The following is a 21,383-nucleotide window of genomic DNA, read 5'->3' as shown; positions in this document are numbered from 1 at the left end:
CCAAAAATAATGCGCCCTACCTCTTGACAAATTAATTAGGGTGCCCTCTATAGGCAATTATCAACACTGATTGATAGCAATAGTTTTAACAGAGATACAGGAATTACATTTACCTGATAACATCATTGCCTCTGGGTGAATATCAGCTGGTGGAATTCTAGGTTTGAAAGGTTTCACAGCTTCTGCAATAGCCTTGATATGTGTTGGTGTAGTGCCACAGCATCCACCAACAATATTGACTAGACCATCCCTGGCAAATCCAGACAGATGACCTGCCATCATCTCTGGTGTCTCATCATAGTCACCAAATGTATTGGGTAATCCTATAAGAAAGACATTATAATACAAGTAATAATTCTAGGGGCATAAACCCTTGTTATACGAAAGCGAACGCTTAAACAATCAATTATGGTTGACCCCAGGGTGAAAATAAGTGTGAGATGGGAGATGTTTGGCCCTCAGAAACTCTGAAATGGCCCATCTATCTCAGATTTAGTTGACCAGAGGACACTTTTCTCACAAACTGGCCCCCTGGATAGTGAACCAAAAATATCAAATTCAAAGCAACTAGTGCTTATTTAACTCATCCAGCACATCTTTTATTGGCCCCTTGGTGATTGGAAATGGCACCTGGTTCCTAGTTAAATTTGTTGAACTAGGTGCCAATTTTATGTAAAAGTAGCCCCTGGTTGCTCACTCCTTATTTTCACCCATTGACACCTTTCCCAATAAATGTTGGAGCTAGGTAATATCCCATGTTTAATAATTATCAATGTTTGTAAGTCATGAAAACATGTGACACGCATTATTTTGTTGCATGTAATTATTTCACGTTTGCACAAAATGTTTTCAATTAACTTACACAAGATAGGACCTTTTCAATTATGCTGATAGTAAGAGATTTTTGCATCAAAACAGCAAGTGGGTTTATTTGTTAGGTTGATCTTTTGATTCACAAACAATTAATTATGTTTTGGCATAAGTTTTTAATTAATTTTGAGAAGTTCAAAGACATGAGACATCAAAAATATCATTAAAACATAATTCAAGCTTACATAATGAATAAATGTCGGCATTTGTGAAGTGCATTTCCAACTTGTTCAAAGTGCTTTACACCATTTTTCCACTGCCACTGAGATAAATCATAATAACTTCCATTTCTAAAAGGGCACAATTATAGTGCAGCTCCTCTCAGCATTTTGATTGTAATTATTTCCTTCCCATTACACCTGAGTGTGGTGAGGCAAATGAGATAAAGCGCTTTGCCATGCACAAAATGATGGCTCTGCCAGGGTTCCAACTGGTGCACCCTCATTAGTATACATTTACCCCTTCAATCAATAGCATGATGTGGCCAATGGTGTCAAATGGTTTCAACAAATCTTACAAAATACCACTGTGTGCTCTTTTTTTAGTTGTTTATAGCTTTGCATACCTTCAATGCTAAACCTATATTGTCACCCAAGTAAAAATGGTTTGAATTAAACACATTGATTTCTATTATGAAGGTGTGCTGGTGAGATTGACTTATCTATGATCACTGATCAATTCAAAGATTGACAAACCTTGTTTGAACAGAATATCAGTATTATAATTTGTCCTTTTATAGTTTGATCAGCTCGTAATTGGCGGGCCTTATAACATCGCAGATTAATATCAATCATATTTTGAGAATTGTCTTGTGACATCTCACAAGAAGCATTACGAATTATTAAATCAAGCACTATACTGTTTACTTTGGGCTCTTTTTGAAATTCCCTTACACAGGAAGGTGTGCGCTATCCTGCAGCTTTCCTGTGCTAGCCTTCTTTTGTTAAAATCCTGTGTGATTATAACACTGCAATTAGCCACTTCACTGACTTAAATTAGGAGCGCTTTCCTGACCAAGCTTTCCTAAGGCGCGCGCTTAGCGAGGGGAATCCTGCCTTCTTTTTGTGTGAAAACGTGGTACGGTATTTCAATATGAGCCCTTATTTTTAAACACACAAATAATAGACCAGGCAGGTCAACTTTAACACACTTAACGTGGGTCTACTTTCCGGCGTAGTGGTAAAAGCCTAATAATTCCTGCCGATTACGAGCTGATCAAACCATAGATAGATATCATGATCCTTACCTGCATTGGGATAGCATAATACGTATGCTGAGGTATTCAGTCCAATATTCTCTATAAAAGGTCTCATTTCAGTAGCTCCTAAGGCACAATTCAACCCCAGACAGATTGGCCTAGCATGTGACACACTCACAACAAAGGCATCACCCGTCTGACCTGACAATGTCCTTCCGCTTTTATCAACAATGGTTCCTGATACCTATGAGAGAGAAAAGGTTAAACCAACTATTGATTATGAACGTTATTATACTTAGTTCTCTGGGTTAATAGGATGAACAAATTTGAATCTTTCCCCAGAGTAACCAGTGCACATGAACGTTCATTCGAACCTAATACCTATAGATTTATATCTTCTGCTCTTCCCCAGCGTGCCTCTTTAGCTCAGTTGGTTAGAGCGTTGTGCTAGTATTACGAAGGTCACCGGTTCAAATCCGGCCAGATGCACTGGTTGGGTTTTTTTTTCAACGTATATGTGCACTGGTTACTCTGGGGAAAGATTAAAATTTGTTCAACTATTGATTGCCCTAAATACTTTAATATTAACTACTGTTTTAGGTGATGCAAAAACATGGTGAATTGTGGTAACCATGCCAGAAGTGTAGATGTATGTACTATCCTATGGGCATATATATACATGTTTGCTTCTCATATCAAAACTGCTGGAGCAATACAACTCAAAATTTGGAAACATACTCGTTTAAATGGTATGCTTTAATCCAAGATAGAACACAGAACATGAAAAATCGGACCACGCCTCTTTAACTAAAACCTCTCTATTCATGAACACTTGTGTCTATGTTGCATGGACAGAAGCCTTATACTTTGGAAGTGGGAGCAATTTTAGAAACTTAAAAAATATATCCATACATCCTTACATGCAGACAAATTTTGAACAGATAAGTGTCCCCATCATATACATTCGCTAAGACGACACAAAATACAACAGCATGTTCATTCAAATAATGGAACCTGTTGCAAGCAATCACATCCCATAAATTAGAAAACAAATCATGTGTACTTACAAATACAGGTACTTCTTGGTAATCCGTCTCAAACAGTTCTTGTATAGCATAGAGAGCGGCCTTTGAATTAAGGGTATCAAAAATAGTCTCTACCATCAGAATATCTGACCCTCCATCCAGTAAACCCCTGGCTTGTTCCTGGTAGGCCTTGACTAGTTCATCAAATGCTGCAACACAAATTAATTCAAATATTAGGCCAGATAATCTGTTCACAAGGATATTTTTTCACATGTATATATTGTGCAAATTAGCTACTTATTACCATATTTTGCGACAAAAACCTGGAACATGAAGACTGCCAATTGCCACCCCTCCACCAAATCACACAACTATATGCCTTTCCAGTTCCAAGAAATTGCACTCTCAACCTCGACGGATGGAAATAAAAAGTTATTCTGTATTATCATGACAACAAACTTGCTCTCTACTTACTAATATTTCTATATTCTGGCTGCTCTACAGAGGGTGAAATAGATAATGTTCTATTGGTGGGTCCCAGAGCACCAGCTACATATCGTTTTACACCAGTCTCCCGGGTCACATCATCTGCTGCTCGTCTTGCCAGTTCTGCGGAACACTTGTTTAATCTATAAGCCTTGAGACAATGAAATCAACATTTGAATCACAGTGTAAATGCCGTGCAACAATATATATTTCTTTTTTTCATTACTTTTTGCCAGACTGATCAAAGGACAGGTACTTTCATTTCAACCAAAATCCCATTGTTTCTGCTCATCTAAGTCAAACGATCATCAAAAAGCATATTTTGCATTTTTATCAAGCAAATATGAGTGTGCTAACTCCTAACATACCCTAGAAGTGATAAAACGGACATGATCTAATAAGGGTTAATTGTTACATTTCGAACAATGACGGGGGAGTTAGCTACATGCATCTGAATGGAGATAACAATTAACATAGCTTGTGGAATTATACATCCTTCTTACTTACCAGATGTTCCATAGCGTAGTCTGCTTGTGCAATGCTTGTGCCACTGAAAGTATTTGTCTCCACAAAATCAGCCCCAGCCTCTAGGTAGTCCTACAGAATACAAAAAAATGGTGTTATTTCTTGTACCTCATCCTTGATTGCTTACAGAGCTATCTTCTTATTAAAAAAAGAGTGATGATATCATAGCAATTTATAAACATCAAGTAGGACTAGTAGGTAATGGCAAGTTTGTTCAACACAACAAGAGGATACCAATTGAAACGTACAACTGAAAGGAAAGAGCAAGATATTCCAACTTGATGCGGGGAAACAAGTACAGAACACAGACAGGATATAGGCAGAGAAAATATCTTACCCTTCCCAGAATCCTTTGCAACATAATATATCACCCCATTTCATCAAATGATACTCCCATTACTTTATACAGGCACAAATTGTTTTAATAGACTGGCTACACATGTGTCGATAGTCAAAAAGTAAACATATTTTTGCAAAATCTGGATGTGCTCTGTTCATTGCCGTACATGGTTACAGTAAATAAATTACTACAACAAAAACATAACTATATAACAGAAGTGACAAACCTTATGAATTTGGTAGATTACATCAGGCTTTGTAAGACTTAATAAATCATTGTTTCCTTTCAATGGTTTGGAATGATCTTTAAATTCTTCACCTCGGAAGGCTGCTTCATCAAACTTGTGTCCTTGTATCATGGTGCCCATTCCACCATCCATGATCATGATTCTCTCCTTCAATGTTTTCTTGATCTCAGCTGCCACATCTGTGGTTGATAAATATAACTGAATGTCATTGAAATAACAATATAATTGACATCAGCAGATCAGCTTGATAAGTTGGTGTTAGAAAATTGTATGAACTATACTGATCATTTGGCAAAAGAAACGTTTCTGTGTTTTCCTCATATTACAGAGTGACACAAATTGTGAGCAAACCTAAAAAATATAATTCAAAAAAATGTGTTTGAATGATTTGCCTATTTATAATGGGCTGTGTGATTCGATACTCATTTTTGGATAACGTTCATGTCCATCAACTTTGAGCTCAATCGGAGAATTTATTAAAAGTTGAATCATGTCGCAGGATCACTCAAAGTGGGAAATCTTAGACATTTTTGTATTGTATCTTTAGAAGTAATTTAATGATGATAAGTACATAATTATATGTATACATTTTCAGGAACTAAATAATGCACAGAATCCAACTAGCATGGCAGATATCTGTAAAAATGAGCAGTTTTTGAGAAAAGTGCCAAATTTGATTTTCTATGCCAATTTTTTCTGGTCCACCATAACAACTTACCTTAAATATCTAAATCGATGAAAATGGCATAACTGTGTTCTGAAGACACAAAACCAGTAACGGTTTCTTTTGACTTCTTTTTCTCAATTTTGAACTTTAATAGACACATGAATGGCTGAACATTAATGGCAAGTTTATAATCTAAGCTATGCCCAATACAATTCACCTACCATCTACTCTATTTTCATTTTTATGTGATACATCATACACCCCGATGTCAAATCCGTCACTATGTGATACATCCAAAGATATTGGCACACTTGGATTCAGTACTGACAATTGGGTTTGTTTACCTGGCTTCCGCTGAATGGGTTTCTGGGAAACAGTTTCTGTAATACGCTGTTCTGGAAGACATTTAGAATCATGTTTTTCAGCACCTTCTGGACTACTTTTGTTGACTACATCTCCATTGTTTTTCAACTTCTGGCCACCCTCATTCTGTATCTACAGACAAACAAATACAAGGAATACAATAGTAGCAGGTCTAAGGTGAAACAACCTTAGATTAGATTCTTTCTCAAATTAACTTATTTTATTATTATTTAAAACCTACACATCTCTTTAATCTGCAGAAGTTGCTACACATACGAGGGGGTATCAAAAAGTTTTTGAAATCGCCCAGAATTGAAAGAGCTATATCAATGAAATTTTGTCAGTGCAATCACTGGTCCTTATGTATACTATGGTGCAAAAATGGTCTCATAAGTATGTTTACTTTTTTTTTTACAGGTGGCGCTAGATGCCAATAACCTGCTACCCCAGTTACTGCGCATAAACTGCAAGATTGAGAAAATTGAGGCAAGCAGCATTATTAAGATCCTGCTTTTGAAGGGTTGCAGTGCCTAGAAAATCGATGATGAAATGAAAGTTACCTTCAGTGGTGATTGTGATATGTCACTTTTGCTTTTTGGAAAAGGAATTTTTATTTCATCACAGATTTTGTGGGCACTGTAACCCTTAAAATGGAACTTAATCATGCTACATGCCTTAATTTTCTCCATTTTGCTGGTTATGCGGTTACATAGGCAGGTACTGACATCTAGCGCCTGTAAAAAAAAGTAAACATACTTATGAGACCATTTTTGCACCATAGTGTACATAAGGACCAGTGATTGCACTGACAAAATTTCATTGATATAGCTCTTTCACTTCTGGGCGATTTCTAAAACTTTTTGATACCCCCTCGTACACATAGTTGATAGTTGATAGCATGTAGTGAAATCTCTGTAATATTGCCGTCAGTTTGCTTCACATATGTGACCATCCATCTCAAACCGCTCGTAAAGTCGGCAAATTGTATTTCGAGTTATAGTGCAAAATATGCATAGAGGTTGTATTCATATGTCCCTAATATTTGTCCGACATGTTTCTCATTTTAGTCCAGTCAAACACCAATCTTTAATCCTATTGTTGAAGAGGATAATAAGCTTATACCATGTATACTTATGTATAGCATTAGTAAAAAGCTTAAGTCTTTGTTTGCTTTGGCTAAATCCTGTTCAAGTGGTGGATTAATCAACAATTAACAATGAGAGGACATTCCTGAACCTCGTTCAGATGGGGATGATTTGAAGTGACCACCAATTATGACCATTTGATATTTAATACCAGGAATGTGGAAAAAAAGAAATAATGTAGTGCCAAAATAATGTACCCTTTTACTGAAGGAGCAAAGTTTAACAAGTTATAACCCCGCTTCTGGATATTGTTTGAAGTCAAATGATATATCATTGTAAAGCTTATGATATATATTTTCTAAACACGGAATAAGGCAAATTTGACCAGGGGCCGACTTTACGTACATCTTCACCTCACCAGGTGAGTGCAATTTAGTTGTATCAACCATTTGCAGAAGGTTTTTTGGGTTTTTTTCACTCCCAGTGTATTCAAGAATATAAAAAAATTAAACATACATGTACCTGATTCATCTCTGCTCCTCTGCCAGTGACATTCCCTAATTGTTTAGCTCCTATGATAATAAATAAATTTATGAAAATGAATGATGATAGTAATAAATAGAATTTAAGCATTACCAATAATAATATATATTTCACCTATTTAGTCAGGATTTTAAGTCATTGAAAACTTGGAATTTTCCCACTGTTTTAAACCCTGGCTAAAACTAGTAACTTCATCCCTAAAGCTCCAGGAGGTAAACAAACCTTGACTTCTTCTTCGGAATAGCAGATAGAGAAGAACAAATGAAGTGGGAACAGTCATGGCTAATGCCACCTTCTGTCTTGTGCTAAGATTACCAAGCCCCATGATGGTTCACAATCCAATTGTACTAGAAGAAATCTTCATGAAGGGTTACAGGTAGCCTTCACTTTGACACACAATTCTGCACAAAAAATACAAAGAAACAGGTTTTAAAAGAGTGGTATTAATCTCCTTTCCCTTCATACTACATTGCCACTATTCACACTATAAATCTGAAATTACAAGCATTCATTTTTGAAAATAAGGAAAATTATAATGAAAGAAAATTGGGTCGTGAATAGGTCCTCCAGGAGTTGTTACAAGGAAACTAATATATCTTGATTCAATTTAACTTAATTAATGTTACAAATATGATGGTATTATTTTGTACTTAATTATGTCCTCTATAATTTTAAAAACGCCATGTCATTTGGATTAGGCCAAAGAAAACAAAGGTTCATCTCAAAGCTTGCGCACGTATTTGTAAAATTGTGTGAAAGCCATGATTTGAAAAAAAAAAAATGCAGAATTTTTATTGAATTTTTTAATTTCAATTTTTTTTTTATAGTTTTTCCCGGATGAATTCGAACCTGTTATCGAAAATTTTGTTTGATAAACGTCAACAAAAGGTAATTTTTCTCACGAGCAGAACGCACATGTGCAAAAAAGTAGTGCAGCTAAATGGACATTTAAACAAGGCTTACGATTGACTGATACATCATCGCATGTGTATAAAATTAGTCTCAGGCCAGCCAGCCGCCAGACTGTACATGTATATGTGGCAATCACGGTTATGTTAGGATCGACGAGCGTCAGGCCGACACAATCTGGTTGTGTAGGAGACTATCATCGTGACACCCACGTTGGAACCCAGTAGGAACCATTGGAGTACGGAAGAAATATTCATTAACGGGACTGAAGCAATGTGGACATTTCTATGTTTGTACCAGGCAAGTGCCAGGCATTTTTTGACACGGAGACTGACACAAATTCGTCCAAAGGTAAGCAAAGGGCTGGGGATCGCATTTTTAACTTTGACTAAACTGTTTCGAAGTTAAGGGTCGCTAAAAGTAGACCATTTTGGGGGCTGTATTTGGTGTACATGTCACGTTTAAAACCGAGTAAAAAACGACCATTACCACACAGCAATACTTCGTATTGCATGTGTGAGCCACACATAATTGTCTATGAGGAACCAGATGAGATAGGTCAACATTGTGTCCTCTATGCGAGAGAGAGATAGGTCAACAATGTGTCCTCCACCTTTGCGTCCTTTATCATATGGGACGGTGGGTATCATGCTATGGTGGGGATTGTTTACATACATTTCCCCTATAGCGAGTGCCTTCCACACAAATTCAATGGAGGCTGCTGCGAGTGTTTAGCTTTGTTTGCCATGTCAAGTTGGCTCCTTTAGCATTCTGTACAGACTATACTCACTGGGGATGATCTTCCGTGGACTTCCGCTACATGTTTCAGGATACACTTATTGGCCAACTTAAAGTATTATTCAGATTTCCGTTTACAAATTAACCATCGCGTATATGTGCGCGACGTCAAGCGTGTGCATTGGGCCATGTGCAAAATAATACGCGCTGGACAGCTAGCAGTACGCTTACTTTGTAAAACTAAAGGAAATCTGAATAATACTTTAGTGAAGTCTGAAGAGTACTATTCCGTTGTGCGTATGATAACAGTGAATGTCTGTGCTGACAAAACTAAAGTTGGACGTGCCGCGTGCGACAACTAGGTCAACGTTGGTTTAGATGTGTTTGTTGCAGCAGCACCAAAACGAAACGAAACCACATTTGAGATTGAGATATGGCCTATGGAGCAGCAGTTGTAGTAACTACAAATTTCGAACGTTTGAGGACTTGTTCTCAAGTTGTAGAAGGTGCCATAGGGTGGCTGGAGTGTTAATTATTTTCATTATAAATGTCGCAAAATATTAATATTGACAATAATTAATAACCTGTTTCACCTCTCCATATATTCATACATTGCTCACCTGTGTTTACATATCATATTTTGTGGTGAAAAATGATTACAAATGTGTAATTTGCAATCATTTTTGGAGCAACGATTTCTTCGAACCGACGGCTAAGTGTGTATGTGAATGCACATTAAACACATACAAACACATACACAGCACCTGTTGGAACTCCCGGTCGGAGCCGGGAGTTTCGATTATTGGAACTGATGGAGCAGTGTAATACTAATACACATAAATGTAGGTAACTTAGGCAAACCTTAGTTAACACATTTACTAGTCAGTGAATTCGCCGAGACCGGGCCCCAACACAATGCATATTTACATAGAAATTTGAATTTTTTCGAGAATAGGTGGGTGAAGGAAACCTACATAAATATGTTTTCTATACTTCACTTGACCCAAATATATGATTTTTTATGGTGATAATCAAGTCGCACATGGAATTTTAGAGGATTTTGATAGCAGTTCCATTAAAAAAAGCTGCCATCGCCATGAGACTAGATCTAGAAACACCCCCGAAATGCCGTTTTGGGGAATTTTGCTAGCTGAATCTTTTTGATGAAAGTCAATCTTTGCCAAGTTTACTCAAGGGCTTTAATTTGATATATAAAACGATGCAATTTGATGGCAAATTTGAATTCACCTAGGATACCTAATAAATAATCATACATAAACTCGGAAACGCAAAATTGGAATCAACTGAAATTTTAGGGAATAGAATAAGCTTTTTTTGTGGATATCTACTGAAAAATGTCATAAAAAGAGGATGCTAGGATCACGAAATCCTCCTTTAAACACATAAAATATTACAAGCACATACCATGCACATACACAGCACCTGTTGGAACTCCCGGTTGGAGCCGGGAGTTTCAATTATTGGAACTGCATGCACGTACAAGAGAAAGGTAGTCGAATTCTGCTACTTTAATAAGACTAAAGTACATTACAATTTTTAAGCTTACTTAAAAAGCACTTTATTATGGCTATAATAGCTATCAATGTAATACATACTATGAGCTTACATCCTTTTACAGGGCACAGGCTTACTTTTTATGTATGATTCATGTATTGCTGGTGCGGCGACATTTACCCTGGTATTTCCATGCTTACATGTCACGCATATAACATAGACTGGATCCTTCAGTCTTTCAACAACTACGCACGGTCATCGGGTTGTGCTGTTGGTGAAGACTGAACTGTTCTGTGTTCCAAATCAGGAGCAGTGAAAAATGAATATTTAGTAGAATTTGATTACGTCACTGTTTCAGCGACTATGTATCTCATATCATGCTACTATGGGAATATAAAGACAAACGGAGCCCTGATCTGACACTTTTGAAACCCGACATTTGGCTGATTTGGCTAGCTTTCGTTCGCTATACATAAAGCGGGCTTGAAAACAAACAGCTGAGTACCGACGCAGGGAATAAACCTTTCTTGCTTGCAATTTGGTAGCTGATGTTTAAAAAAAAAATCTGTTGCGTCCGCCATTAGTGGTTTCTACAATTTTTTCTTTTTTTAACCAAAATAATGAACTTTGCACGATTTTTAGTCATCATGGTGAAACTTATGTGGATTTGTAACACATTGAGGCCATTGCACACCGACAGATCGCAATATTCAACTTGATTTTGAGAAGGAAAGATGGTCACACAAACCCCGCTCAGAGCACACACCGGGACCACACAGTCATGCAGTAGTGACATGCACCGACTATATGCACAGCACAGCTTCGGTATTCACGGTGGTCATGCATGCATGGTATAAAGCAATGTAAGTATAAAAGCTGAAGTTATTACCTAGCTGGGGGGTTTACGCCCCCCAGCTAGGTATTGTAATCGTTCGGGTTCTTCCGCTGGCAACAAACCACTGTAATCTTCCCGTTTTCTTCCGCTGGCAACAAAGTGAAAATGCACATGTTTTTTTTTACCCTTTGAGTATGAAACCCTGACTTGATGCTATGTAAGAATTATTTGACTAGTGAAGATATTGTTTGGTCTTTTTGAATCATTGTTTTTTTTTAGGAATGAATGTGTTTGTTAGTTTGTTACTGTAATTTGTTATTTAACCTAAGGCACTTAATTAGTTGAAAAGGTAATTAATGACCTGTTGTTTCTGCAAGCCCAGGGAATATATGTGTGGGAGGATTGATGGCTAATATGATTTTGGATGTAGTTAGTTGGAATTGAAAGGTTGTTGCAGAAAACTTGGATAATAGTGACAGTAGTTTGTGTAGGAAGCAATAGTTGAAATAATGGCATATGGGCACATGAACAAAGTGAATAACTTTAGGTGATTGCAAAGCCAAAGGTTTTCTTTAAGGTTGAATGTCAATGCAGTGGAAATAAGCAGTAATGGCATATTTATATAGGTTTTTTAATAGAAATTTGATTTTGATATGAACCATGCAGGTGTGTTAAAGGCACTCCTTAACAGTAATTGTAGTATAAATTTATGGGTTTAATATTATGTTTACTATTAAAAGTACTAGTATTAGGCTCTGGCTTATCTTTTGATTTTGATTTTGCACCCGTATTTTACAGACTTTGGTGGTATGTTTGGAAACAGGGGATTAATGAGCCAGGCTTTAAAATGTTTAGCATTTATTTCTGTATGGTTATATGTCCGACCTCTTTCTTTGTATTAATGAAAGTGTTCTCTGGCCTCTTTCTTTGTAATGAATGTGTTTTTGGCTTGATTAGTAATTCCAATGTTAGTACCGGTATATGAAACTATCAGATGTGTTTCCTTTGCAGTAGGAACTTTAATTCTTTCAGTGCCATTATCATGGCAGTTAATATCAAACTTTAACTAGCATTTGTTTACAGGCTCTATGTTTTGCTTAAGTAAATGATTGTTGGGGATTTTCTTGTCTTCTGATGTTAGGGTTTTTTGTTTTATACTTATATCTTAGAGTATGTATCTTATTTTGTTTGATTAAAAACATCTTGCATTAATATATATTTGAATCCCAGTTCCTAATTTGTGCACATGGTTTAAAACATTAACAATTGGTGTTCTTGTATTTTACAGGGAAATTAAACATGGTTTAAGATTATGCGCAACACAAAAATAGCTTGCAAATGGAATAGACCTACATGAATGCGGGATATGAATTCATTTGTTTTCTCTGCCTTTTTTTTTTTTGTTTATGAAGTTGGGGAAAATAGTATAAAAGCCTTTAAAAGTCTAGTAATTGGTAACTGAATATATGAATACAAAAGCCACCTAAGTCCATACGTTGGCCAAATTGAGTTAAACATGGGAAATTGTTGCTATACATAGGCCTGTCATATGCATGAAAGAACAACTCAAATTCATTCTCTGTGTCTATTGGGCATGTGAAAAATAGCATGTATGAAAGAATCACCCAATTCCATGATTTGAGTCTTGTAACACATTGATTGAAATCCAGTATGTATAAAAGTCCACTTGTAACACATTCATTGCTAGAGAATGACTTTTGAACAAAAAATGGGTTTAATAAAGGAAAGTGTGTGGTTTATATTACATGGCAGAATGCTTATCAACATTATACATACCTGTGTGCTTTATTTTGTATAATCTTACTAGTGGTAATCTCATTCTAACATTGTTGTCTTTGTATATGATTCAAAAAACCACCTAAGTCCAAAATTTAAAATGAACCACACGAAGTCCCTGAAATGCTAATCGTCATACCTAATACAGGTTAATCCACTCATTTGCACGTAAAACTTACCATATTGACCAGGTAAATCTAACTGAAGGAATTAAAATGATACACGGGTTTTTCTCTCAAAATAACTTCGCATGGACTTAGGTGGCTTTTGTATTCATGTATTCAACTGTAAAAAGAAGTGCAGGTACCCTTCATGATACCACTGGGTATTATACTGTGCGTGCGCGGCAGCACTATTGTGGTGCCACATTACATTTGATGTAGTATATATGTCATGGACTGTAACATTTGAGCTGTTTTTAGGGGTCAATTGGTCATGGTATACAAGTAATATTGTAAATAATTTTTATTGCACAACCTTATGCCCTACAACAAGTTAAAACTGCATTTCTAAAAGGTTTCAGTGTTAGATGAATTGGTTAGTGCATCGTGGTATGATAAAATTCCTTCTATAATCTGTGGATAAATGTTTATAATCTGTGAGTTAATGGTACCAGTACATTTTATTGTTATCATGGTTATCACCCATTTGCTGTTTTCTGTAATCATGGTGATCTTGAATGAGAAATACTAGCTAGTACTAACAAGGTAAGACTGATCATAGTTTAATTAATTTAATTCTATAGTGATAGTTACAGGACTATTCATGGGTATTGGAATAATTCTGGTAGACCCTGCGCACAAGTATAACCCTAACCCTAAGCAACCCCAATTATAACCCTAACCCTAATCCTCACCGTTTATAAACCTAACCCTAATCCTAACCCTAATTTAAATTTAAATTATAAGGGCTGTCATTTTCTTTGGAAGGGGGTCATGAATATACTGGGGAGTGGGGTCATAGAATTTTTAGACCAATTATAGGGGGTTATAATTTTTCAACACCCAAAATAGGGGTATAGAATTATTAAGGGCTGGTGACTCAAACTTTTCAAGGCTGTGTGTGCATGTATTCTTGCACACAATCTTTCATTATATAATGCAGATATTTTATGCATATAGCGCCTTCCTTACACACACAATTAAATTTTAACGCACTCCACACACTTTCTTTGGTCTAAAGTTTTGATGCGCTCCTCGCCTTTGTTCCGGCAATGAATAATTTGTCTTGAGTCTGTGTAGGTGGAAGTGGGTGGGGGGGGGGTCATAAAATTTTCGACCCATCATAGGGGGGGTCTAAAAAGATTGTGCCCGCAATAGGAGGGTCATAAAATTTTACTCCGTCACCGACCCCCCCACCCGACGAAGAAAATGACATCCCCTAACCAAACCCTAAAACACAGGGTGCACAGGGTAAACCAGAATTATACCTGGGTAATAATAATAATTCCTATTCATGTTTTAGTCCAAGACACAATCCCAGCAAACACAAAATGTTTTTCGACATCATTAAAAGGTTGTCAGAAAACGTTTAAATGTCGGGTTATATAAAGGGTATATTAAGGTTATAAAACGTTTTCATAACCTTAAAAAACATTTTATGATATTCTACTGTTCAGCAAACAAAAATGTTTTACAAAAAACATTTAAATGTCGGGTTATATAAAGGGTATAAAAACATTTTAATAACATTCCAAAAACATTCTTGAAAACTTGATACAAACATTCTAAACAGAATGTTATTTTGTGGTTGAAAAAATATTTTGAGAAAAATGTTTGCCCAAAATATTTTCAAAAACGTTTTAAAAACATTTTCATGACCTTTATATAACCCGACATTTAAATGTTATTGAAAGGTTTTGAAAAAAACATTTGAAGAACATTTTTGTGTTTCCTGGGTTCAAATATTTTAACATAATGTTATTTTAGTATTGACACAATATTTGGCAAAAATGTTTGCAAAAATAGTTTACAATAACATTTTTGAAAACATTTAAAAATATTGTTGTAGTGTGTTTTTCATACAAAAGCGTTTTAAAACGTTATCATGACCTTTATATAACCCGACATTTTAATGTTATTAAAACGTTTTACCTAAACCAAAAGCCAAAATATAACTTATTTAAAACGCGTTTACGTTTTTGTGTTTGCTGGATGTTTATCATCACCGTTCAACATCTTTATTAACCACTCCCGTTTACTAACTGCTCCTGTTTACTCTACTAGCTCCCGCTAGTTTTGAATAAAATAAACACACTATCTGTGGTCATCTTGTGACTCCCTACATTTTGGTCATCAAAAGTATTATGCCCCCCCGTATTTTTCTTTCCGAAAATTTATGACCCCCTGTATATTTGGGATCCTCCTTCCAAAGAAAATAATAGCCCCTAAGGGGTATTTATGGGGCTCAAACTCAGTGACAACAAACCTCACAACCAGGGGGACATTTTGCAGGGGTCATGTCAAATCTTAGAATTGCTGCATTTTCTGGCAATATGTAGGGTACGGAGCTCAAACTCAGTGACAATAAACTTGATGAGAAGAGTAACATTTTGGAATATTTTGCATGGATCAGGTCAAAGGTCAGCTGGGGTCAAATCTTCGACTTTCAATATCTGGACATCTGTAAGGGCACGGGCTCAATCTCGGCGACAACCTCATGACCAGGGGAACATGTTGGAACATTTTGCAGGGGGCAGGTCAAAGGTCAGCTGGGGTCAAATCTTCAATTTCAATATCTGGACATCTGTGAGGGGTACGGGCTCAATCTCGTGACAACCTCATGACCTGGGGAACATATTGGAACATTTTGCACGGTCAGCTCAAAAGACACCATTCTGGGGCCAAATCTTAGAATTGCGTTATCTGGACATCTGTAAGAGGTACAGGGCTCAAACTCAGTGACAACTCATGACCAGGGGTGAATTATGGAACATCTTGCAGGTGTCTAGTCAAAGGTCATCTGTGTCAAATCTTAGAATTGCATTTTCTGGACATCTGTGAGGAGTACAGGACTCAAAACTCGGTGACAACAAACCTCATCACAGGGGAACATTTTTGGAACATTTTGCAGGGGTCAGATACCTCCACAACACCAACATGCCCCAGCTAGGTTTGTGGTCTATGACCACCATTTGCCTCTAGTTTCAATTATTTTCACGTAGGATATATGCATCTTTTACACTAAAACAAGAGCAGTGTCGTGACTCATGACTGATTCAATATTGTAAATGTAATTTGTAGGCAGTCATGAGCATGACGTGCATGACATTAATTTAGATTTACTGGTACCGGTACATGATTTACAAAATGACAAATACAATCATCATCATGCCCTAGGTACTCCTGCTTTTCATCATTCATGTGTGATGTGTTGTGAATGTTTTCTCGGACACGGACAACCGCGGGCGGACAACATGATGTTTGTTTGTTTGGTTAAGGCTGAAAAAAATGACTCGTAACAACGACCAATGTGCTGTATTGATTAAATACAATAAACTAATTACATGTAGAATGGCATGCACGCACTGCCACGAGCCCACGCAGTTGGGCGCAATCGTGGGCGTAAGCAATGCTTAAATCAAATGCTAGTTGTGCATTGCGTAATGCGTGACTGGCGCACGCTTATGTGAATTTATGTGAGAGTGACTGAGTTTGGACTTTATTGACGACGCGTAAACAAAAGCCGAATAATTTCCGCCTAAAAAGGCGCTATAGCTAGCTGTGTACGCAATCCACGATAGACCATGATGAGTCCTGCTCCTGACTATAAAAAGACAGAAGTTTTTTCTGCATTGCGGGATTTTCCGCGACAATCTCAGAATTTAGGAAGAAAAACGGAAAAAGCAGTTTTGCTAAAAAAAGAAAAAATGAACTGAAAAAGCTTAAAAAAAAAAAATTGAAAAAAAGGAGTCTCCGCAATCATAACATTATGCCTTCACGAATCACATGGTTTTATTTAAAACAAACTCATATTGACCATAAAAACAAATAAAAACTGTCGGCTCTGAACACGCGATATTCAAAATTCCCGCACCGAAGTCCAATGACGTAATGGTTATTGTGCTCAATTGTTGTTAGCCTTCATTGTGTGGGACGTGATTGCACTCGACAAATTCAGCGCCGGGAATTTTGAATATCGCGTGTTGAGAGACGGATGTTTTTATTCGTTTTTATGGTTATGGTCATGGTCACTATGAATTTGTTGAAATAAAACCATGTGATTCGTGCTTGATAATTATTTTTCTTACAAAGGCATTGTGATTACTGAAGACTTCCTTTAAATAAGGTTGGTCTGAACCCTGGAATTATGGAAACTTTCGGGCCTCATAACTGCTAAATTGTTGGTCTAAAGTATATAAAAGTATACATATTTTGAATGGCAAAGACTTGATAAGTTCATCTGTGAGGTCAAATTTGGGCCAAAATGCTCATTTTGGCCCAAAACCCCCCAAAAACTGTTTTTTGGCCCACTTCTTTTTAGTGCATCTGATCCTACCAAAAAATTCTTGGGCCAAATTTGTTTTTATTAATTTTTAAAAACTAGATAAAAATATCTAGGAGCCATTTTTTTGCCCAAGAATTTTTTTGGTAGGATGCACGAAAAAGAAGTGGGCCAAAAAAACAGGTTTTTGGGATTTTGGGCCAAAATTGAGCATTTTGGCCCAAATTTGACCTCACAGATGAACTTATCAAGTCTTTGCCAAATTTTAAATATGTATACCGGTACTTTTATATACTTTAGACCAACAATTTAGCAGAACTTTATGAGGCCTGAAAGTTTCCATAATTCCAGGGTTCAGACCAACCTTAAATACCGGTAATAAAAACAGTTTCAAAATTCAACATAATAAATTGTTAATAAACCATCATTTCACCAAGATAGGCCCTATATTTGATCGTAAGGGTTTTTTGTGAAAATTTTTTATCGCAAAATTTACTGAAGCGGAAAAAAGCGAATTTGACATTTTGTAAAGCGGAAAATTTTGGGCTTTTTTTTATACATGTAGTTAGTCCTGACTCCCATCTCACACATGATGACCAGCTGATCATAGTTTAGCCTTTAAGGCATGAATGGGCAAAATGCCAAATTACAATATGTGTTTACACTTCAAATGCACCACCATTGATCTCTTCAACACAACTCACATGCTATACACATCACATATGGATGCAATGATCAAATAATTTATGCACTTTTATTTAAAAGGTGCATGAGTAAATCCATGAGTTTACTTTTGTGTGCAAATAAATGGTATGGTAAAACAATTTCCAAAAATATATTTTGAATTGGTACTTAGGCCTCCCATGTAACTCTGGGGCTAGGATTGCAGCATGGAGAAGCCCAAGTTCAGAAACCAGGAGGCAAAGCATGTTTGTTCTTGTAAAACGTTTCTCCAAATTAAGATATTGTTTCTTGAATTTTCCCAACTAGGTGATACCAGTGATGTCAACTTGATGTGAACTGTACAGGTGCAGCAACTGCTTTCAGGAGATGGTGGCTTTTAATCAGAATGTATAGTGATGAACTCAACAGTACTGGACAAGCTGGTATGTACTATGATTAACCAGGGACTGCCTTTTGAGGAGAGTAAGAGCATTGCTCTCTACTGCTCTCCTTAAATCTGATATAAGAGAGTGATGTTTGATTTTCATGCGTGTATTGGGGGGGGCTTTGGGAGCACCAGCCCCACCCCCGGGTAAAAGCAGGGGGCGGCCAAATCGAAGGGGTCAAGGGGCAGCGAAAGAAGGGCCGGCAAAAAGAATTGGTAAAGAAAAAAGGGCGGAAAAAATTTAAAAAGTATAAAAATTAGAAAAAATTACAAGTACTGGGGGTCACTTCCATTGTGGCCTGTACACCATCCGCGATAATAAAAACGTGTAAAAAGGGTAGTTTTTTGTGACGGTAGGCACGATACGCGTGTATCGTGTTTAGGGTGTCAAAAACATGAAAAATTGGAAAAATGGTAGCAAAATTGCAATTGCTGATACGTTGAAATGAAATTTAAGGGTATGAAATTTGATGCAATGAATAAAATCCCTGTTTAGGCCCGCCTAATTTATGGTGTGAAACAGGTGCGTGTTACCTGTTTAGGGTATCGTTTTAGCCAAGGGTTAGATCCTTGTTTAGGGTGCTTTTCAAAAGTTGATTATCGCGGATGATGTACAGGCCACAATGGGAGTGACCCCAGGGCAAGTACTATACATCAAAATGTGTTGCAATTAGGGTGCTATTGCTTATAATCCTTTTTTTTTTTTTTGCTCTTCACTTTTTCAAACCACCGAAAAAAAAACTGAGGAAGGGACGGCAAAATTGAATTTTCTTCAGCCCCTCCCCCTCCGGAAGGAGCTCTCGAAAGTGACATGGAAAGAAAAAAATAATCATTGAGCCCTACATACTATCCCTGACTTGGTAACTCGGGTCCAATCTGGTAATTTGGGTCCCGGACTTGGTAACTTGGGACCCGACTAAGTAACTCAGGCCCCCAAGATAGTAACTTCAAGTTCAAGCCCCAAGATAGTATCTGACTTAGTGGCGCGGGCCCCTAATTTATAGTCAGGCCTGAGCTATTAAGTCAGGTCCCAAGATATTTTTTTCTTTCCATGTCACTTTTGGGGATCTGTAGGTTGTTAATTTTAAAATCTTGATAAGAAAAACATCTAAATATTTTCAATTGATATTTTGGTTATTTTTTTACAGATGAAATTTGAACTTATTGGAAGGAACCACTTGCAGCAACAAGCTAAAGCAAGAGCCAGATCGAGATGAAGATATAGTGATGATGTGTTAAGTAAATGCTCCATAGCAATCACCTGTGCCATATAGAATGTCGGCGCTTCAACTAAGTTCAAGTGACTTTAACTATTGACAGAAAAAGACATTGTCAACAATCAACATAATGGCTGTTACAGCCTACATGTAGGCCTACGCCTACCTATCAATTAGGTTTGGTGGACTAGCTAGCTGGTAGCCATTGCTTACTGATAATTTGATATTTTACCACAGTGGAACTCATAATTTATAATTATGCTAATGTGGACTACAATTAAGTCAACAAATCCTGGACACAGTGGTAACTAGGCAAGTTACCACTGTAATTGTAATCTTAACTTGCTGATAAGACTTGCCATAACTCGCTGATGGGACTTGCCGTAAATTTTAACTCATCGATGGGACTTCCCGTATTCTCTGCAGGGGCCAGGGGAGTAACTTATCTAACTCGCCATTTTCTTTCAATCTAACTCGCCCATTTTTAACTTGCCATTAATTAGCTGTCCCCTTAGGGACCGTTCACAAACACTTGTAAGGGGGGCCTGATGCAAAAAGGGGAGGCCTGAATTTTTTACCCTCCTTAGGGGGCCCTGAAAAAAATGACCACAAATTTTCCTGGAAAAATTGAGTTTATATGCTTTTCTATGGGGTTGACCCATAATTTTCATGTCAAAAGGGGGCCCTGAAATTTTCGAGGTCTGTAAAGGTGGGGCCCGAAAAAAATTTATGATAATTTTTTTGCATCAGCCCCCCTTACAAGTGTTTGTGAACGGTCCCTTACCCTGGTAGGCTACATGACTTTTGTATGTGCCCATTTTACAGACTGAATTATAATAATTAATTAATAATAATAACCTAGTAGGTTAGACATGTACCTGTATGTATTAAACAGTGGACAATAATTAGACAATGTTAATTTTTAGTGATCCTAGCATACTCTTTTTATATCATTTTTAAGGGCTGGGGTATGAATATGAACGTTTGGAGAGTATTTATTTTGGGACATCAGAGCACATCAGACATATCGAATTGCACTCTGAATAGGAAGAATGTCATTCTGATATCAAATAATTTTGATTTTTTGAAATTACAATTTAATACACATTTTATGGCAAATCATTAAAATTGATATTTTTGATATTTAACAGTACTTGAAGTAAACTTTATAAATCTGATGATTTATACTTAAAGTGTATGTAGGTGGGATGAAAATCGACGATCAATTGAAAATTTTGACCTTTAAGTATTGAAGATATGGATTTTTTCCCAAAACACCAAAAAAAATTAGGTCTTTTTGGGAAAAAAATCCATATCTTCAATATGAAAGGTCAAAATTTTCAATTGACCGTCGGGCTTTTCCTTCCTGCTACATACACTTTAAGAATATATCATTAGATTTATATAATTTACTTCGAGGACTGTTATATATCAAAATTTGAAAAATATCAAATTTTTATAATTTGTCATAA

The 21,383-nt window shown here is 36.7% G+C and overlaps 1 protein-coding gene and 1 long non-coding RNA gene across 2 annotated transcripts in view; one reads left to right on the top strand and one right to left on the bottom strand.

The window, feature by feature from the left end:
- The window catches only part of LOC140153394 (methionine synthase-like), a 39,503-nt gene extending 28,775 nt beyond the window's left edge, over positions 1-10,728 (bottom strand). The window contains exons 1-10 of the mRNA XM_072176138.1: positions 10,649-10,728; positions 7,572-7,750; positions 7,329-7,378; positions 5,703-5,853; positions 4,671-4,870; positions 4,087-4,176; positions 3,568-3,730; positions 3,136-3,302; positions 2,117-2,312; positions 114-323 (exon numbers count right to left, since the gene is read on the bottom strand). Coding sequence (XP_072032239.1) covers positions 114-323; positions 2,117-2,312; positions 3,136-3,302; positions 3,568-3,730; positions 4,087-4,176; positions 4,671-4,870; positions 5,703-5,853; positions 7,329-7,378; positions 7,572-7,674 — 1,330 coding nt within the window. The 5' untranslated portion in view covers positions 7,675-7,750; positions 10,649-10,728. The remainder of the gene's footprint in view (positions 1-113; positions 324-2,116; positions 2,313-3,135; positions 3,303-3,567; positions 3,731-4,086; positions 4,177-4,670; positions 4,871-5,702; positions 5,854-7,328; positions 7,379-7,571; positions 7,751-10,648) is intronic.
- Positions 10,729-11,118: 390 nt separating this feature from the next.
- Positions 11,119-20,026, top strand: LOC140151906 (uncharacterized). Its single transcript, XR_011858994.1, has 3 exons — positions 11,119-11,374; positions 18,577-18,692; positions 19,843-20,026. It is a non-coding gene; the product is annotated as an uncharacterized lncRNA (long non-coding RNA).
- Positions 20,027-21,383: the final 1,357 nt, after the last annotated feature.

This window comes from Amphiura filiformis, chromosome 5, assembly GCF_039555335.1.
Source record: "Amphiura filiformis chromosome 5, Afil_fr2py, whole genome shotgun sequence".
Taxonomy (NCBI): domain Eukaryota; kingdom Metazoa; phylum Echinodermata; class Ophiuroidea; order Amphilepidida; family Amphiuridae; genus Amphiura; species Amphiura filiformis.
This window is presented reverse-complemented; position numbering and strand designations above follow the sequence as displayed.